This window comes from Trichechus manatus, unplaced genomic scaffold (assembly GCF_000243295.1).
Source record: "Trichechus manatus latirostris isolate Lorelei unplaced genomic scaffold, TriManLat1.0 scaffold00042, whole genome shotgun sequence".
Classification (NCBI taxonomy): Eukaryota; Metazoa; Chordata; class Mammalia; order Sirenia; family Trichechidae; genus Trichechus; species Trichechus manatus.
Window position 1 is genome coordinate 7,560,079 of NW_004443978.1, and position 4,644 is coordinate 7,564,722.

Here is a 4,644-nt window from a genome sequence, read left to right on the forward strand (position 1 = left end):
AGCAGCGCGTGGTCGCCGTCCTCGCCGCCGCGGACCCGGTAGGACACCGGGGTGGACTTCTTGCTGCGCTTCACCAGGAAGCCGCGGGGCATCTTGGCGCGGCGCGCGGCCAAGGCGCTGGCTCACTCCCACCTCCACGCTCTGCCCCGGCCGCCCTCAGTACCCTCGGCCCATGGCCTGGCGCAGCGGCGGCGGACTCGCGTGGCACCGGCGGCTCGGCCCAGCTCTGCGCCCCGCACGCGCGTCCCTGTCCCCAGGTCTGGGAGCCGCTTCCTTTTAACGGGGGGAGGGGGCCATTGTTCTCGCCTCCCGCTTCCACCGGAGCCAATCAGCGTGTCCGCAGCTCCTCCGCCTGGTAGGGTGGGAGGGCGACGGGGCTGCAGAAAGGGAGCCAGGACTCGGGGGTCGCCCGGTAGGTGCAGCAGATGTACCTGAGGGCGCGGGGCCCCCGCGAGCGCCCCTCGCTACTCCGCCTGGCGCCGCGCCCCGCCCGGCCCCGGCACACGCCCGGCCCCGCCTCTCTTCACGGTCGGCTGCTCCTCTATGGGAGGCGCACGTGCCTGGGCTTTGTGTCTCTCCTCCGGGGGGCGCGGGGCCGCCAAATGGGCCCGTCCATCAGCACGACAATGCGCCCCCCCTTCCCTACTGGGGATTACCCGCGGGTCGCGAGCAAAATAGCAACAAAAGACAAGAATGGCCTCAAATATGTCAGGAGGTCTCAATACGCGAGCCAGAGCAGAGGGGGAAGTGGTGCGCGCTGATTGGGTGGGGTGGGGTACAGCAGCAGGCACCGGGACCTGGGAGCGCTGCTGCGGGGCGACGACCGGGCCTGGGGGCTGCTCCCGAGCTCTGTGTAGAGTTTCAGAAATAATTAAGAATCGAAAATAGCTGCAAAACCGCGGCAGCCAAGAGCCCCCAGCCTGCGCCCCGGACGGATGGGCCGCGGTACCCAGGTTTAAATGAAAATGGAGCCCGGAGTTCCGAGTTTGGTGGGAGGACTTGGCCTTTCTGACTGCAACAGAAGCATAATGTTAGTGCCCACAGCCTCAGCGCATCCGCGGGTCCCAGAACGATTTCTTTCGAGTTTGGGAAACAGTTGGCATCGCACTTCTTCAGTCGCCCGCAGACGTGGGGAATCGGGGGCAGGCTGGGCTGGATTCCAAAAGGAACTTGAATTTCTGAACTTTTCTTTTTTAAGTTCCCCGGTGCTCGGGCACCGGCATCCTTGGAGAGCCCCTACCGACGCCGCTCGGAGCCCCCGCGCCGCCCAGGACTGGGCCGATCCGGGTGGATTTGGCCGAAGCCCGTAACGCACGATCAGCCGCGTGCGCCCCGGTGAAGTTGGTTTCCGCCCTTCCCGCGCGGCCTCATACATTTTCATTCGGAGCGGGTATTTTGTCTGCCGGTTGACATCAGATGCTAAATCAAGGGCTCCAATCATGGCGCTGCGGAATAAAGGGGCCGCCTGTCTGGGCGCTGGGGCCCCCCCGGAACCGTGCCCCTTCACCTTTGTGAAGGAAATTAACCTCTTGCTATTGAGCGCCGGCCGCGGCCAATCTGGACGCAAAAGAGACGCGTGCTGCTGGCTGGGGGGAGGGGGGCAATCTGTCCTCCCAGGCAGGCTGCGGCCTCCAAGAGGACAAGCCACCTCCCCCCGTGCCACCAGGAAAAGACAACGGGGAAGACCCACCCACCCCCCGCCGCCGCCCGGCTTGGACTCAGACCCGGCCCTCTGCCTCCATCCACTTTCCAACACAGCTCGAGGAAACACACAAGGCAGAATCTCCGGGGGCGGGGGCAGAACCCCACGAGTGCACATCACTGGGGAAAAAAACAGCAAAGCCACATACAGTGTCATATGTTGTAGAAAAATGTCACTTTATTGAAAGGGAAGGAAACAGACTTTTTCTGCAAAACTGTGCACGCGGATAGATTTTTGCTGAAAGAGTCTTACTTGCGCTTAATTCCCCTGAACGTATTTAATTGTTTTGGATTTTCCCACTGAAAATACCCTGGCGTGGAAATTAACTAGATTTTTTTTTTTTTTTACAGCGTCCACATGAGTAATAACTTGTGATGGGGACAGTTGTTAGGAAATTTCTCTGGTTAATCAAGGGGAAGGATACTTGCTGATTTTATTTGTGATTTTTTTTAACCCACAGACTGAAAAGTAAAAGATAATGGAATATATTTTTAAAGTCTTACTCTCGTTTTAAAAAGGTTAACTGCAATGAATGCTGTTTTTTATTTTTTTAAAGTTAGAAATCCTAAAACGAATTTATCTAAAATGCGTAAATATGTCTCCATCTAAAAGTAACTGATGTTATTTTCTTGCTCTTTTGAGCGCTGATTAATACTGCTGATGAAATTAGAAGTGGGAAAGAGATTCCGGGACAGCTTTGGCCGATTTTATTTTCTAATCACGAATCCCATCTGGGTTGTGGAATAATAGGGCGGGGAATCGGCCCGCCATCCCCAACTGACCGCGGGGTATTTGGTCTTGCATATGTAACACTTCTTTCATTCAACAGATAACAGGGAGAGTGCTGCAGCTAGTAAATCCTGTACTAATAACAACACCCATAATAGTAAAAAAAAAAAAAAAAAAGGGGGAGGACGAAAAAACAAAAAAAACAAAACCCTTGCCTGAATGCACCGAATTCAAACAGCGGTCTGAATTAAGCCAAGGGAATCTATTGAACGCTATTGAGATACTGAGATTCAATGGATCCGTTTCTTTTTCTTTATTTGTGGTTTCTAGTCTTGCCAGGTGAAATGAAATCTGCCTTCAGACGGGTACGGTTAAAATAAATGGAAACTTGAAAGGTACAAGTATTCGAAACTAATTTCATAACACGGGGCTAGGGGAAAACTAAGCTGCGCGCGAGCGCACACCCGCAACCTCCAATCAGGTGCACGTGTGTACCGACTGGGTCGTGGGTCTCTGCCGCCTTCGGCATGATTTTATTTCTCAGAATCTGCGAGTCACAAGGGGTGGGGACATCGAGTTGAGATATTTGTCTTCCTCTGGGAAGAGCAAAGGCGCACTGCGATGTCAGGAAGGGGTCGTATGGAGTTGGGTTGTGGGAGCAAAGAGTGCTGACTTGCTCCCCTCCATGAGGGCTTGGAGCTGGCAAGGGGAGTCGGTGAGCTGAGGGATCCGAGGCGGGGCACCGAGGGGTGCTTCCACGGCCAAAGGCGGCTCCTTCCCTCCCGTTTGCGGGCATGGCCAGCGTTTTGGAAAAATCTGGGGATCCTTTCATTTCTTGTCCTTGAAGTTCTCGCTTTGGGTTCTTCTTTCGACCGCTTCGGAGCTGGCCTGGTGTCCAGGGTTGCCGTTAGGGCGCGCGCCGGGGGTCCGCTGTGACCCCCTGCTTGGTAGCGACTCAAGAATTCAAGGCTCCAGGGAGTTTCTGGAAGGCGCGAAGCTTGGAAATAAGGGTCAAAGCGGGGAATTTCGGCCAAGAAGTTGGCCCCGTGGGGTGTCGGGGAGTCCACGCGGCCCCTAAGCTCGCTAGAGACGAAGATGGGCCGGTCTGCAATCTCTTCCCTTGGCAGGTTGCGCGTTTGGGGTCGCAGGCGGGAGTCGCCAGCGCCCACCATCCCCATCCCCACCCTGCAGCGGACCCCTCTCCCGGCTTCGCAGAAGTCTCCACCCCCGGCTCTCGGTCCCCACGAGCCAAGGCCCGGCCTGAACCCCGCGTTTCCGCGTGTAGCGCCAGCAGCCAGCAGGCCGGCTCCGAGGTCCCCGAGGGCTCCGACCCAGAGCGCAGTGCGCGCGGACCCGAGCCCGGGTGAGGCTTTGTGTTTGCAGGAATGAGGGGTCGTGTGTCAGTCTGAGGGGCACGCGAGAGACACGCGCAGCCTGCCCGCCGCCCCGGCCGGGCCTCCAGGCACCTTCCGGGGGCCCCCGCCCGCGGGCCGTAGCCTTTGTCCGGCACATTAGCATAAAGCTGCCAAGGATCTCCCGTCAAAATAATTCCACACAAAAGGAGAGTGTATGAAAGAGAGGGAACAAGGCGAGGCCGCGCCGGCGCGGGAGCCCGCTGCTCCAGGATTCCCCCTCGAGGGTCGAGTACACCGGCAAGCTGCCGGCGCCCATTATTCGGCGGGGGCCGCGGGGTGGCTGGCCGCCGCCTTTATTCCTTGAGCTTGCGGTCTGGCACCGCGCGCTCCGTGAAGTGCCCTCAAGGCTGTTTGTTTCTGCTTCGGTGGGAGCGTCCAGGCCGGGGTCGGGGAGGGGGCAGGAAGGCCCCGGGCCGGACAGCCGGGAAGATGGTGTTGGCAAAAGCTGGCCATGGCGCAGCCATAGAATGTGGGAAAGTCTTAACCAGAGAATCACGCCAGGAAGAGCGGGATGGCACTGAACCAGCCGGAGTGACACTGAACTTGGGGAGCAGGAGGGGTCTGCTTCCCCCTGTGAGGAGAAAAGGAACCAACACACCCGGGTAAAAACTGACCGGAAAGGCCCGGCGACCTCAACCCCTCCTCCATAGCTCCAGGGGTGGAGGCCAGAAGGGGCGCACTTTTTGCGTTGGCCTGGATCCCCCTCTTACTTGTTTCTGCCCTTGAATTTTGGGTGTCTGTATTCTCCCCCTTCCCCCATCTCTCCTCTTACCCTCTCCTTCTCTCCCCACCCTCCTT

General features: G+C 58.0%; 1 protein-coding gene across 1 annotated transcript in view; it reads right to left on the minus strand.

Annotated features, from left to right (window-relative positions):
- Positions 1–92, minus strand: part of INSM1 (INSM transcriptional repressor 1) — a 1,582-nt gene extending 1,490 nt beyond the window's left edge. Inside the window, exon 1 of the mRNA XM_004376481.1 lies at positions 9–92. Coding sequence (XP_004376538.1) covers positions 9–92 — 84 coding nt within the window. The remainder of the gene's footprint in view (positions 1–8) is intronic.
- Between the last annotated feature and the right edge of the window lie 4,552 nt (positions 93–4,644).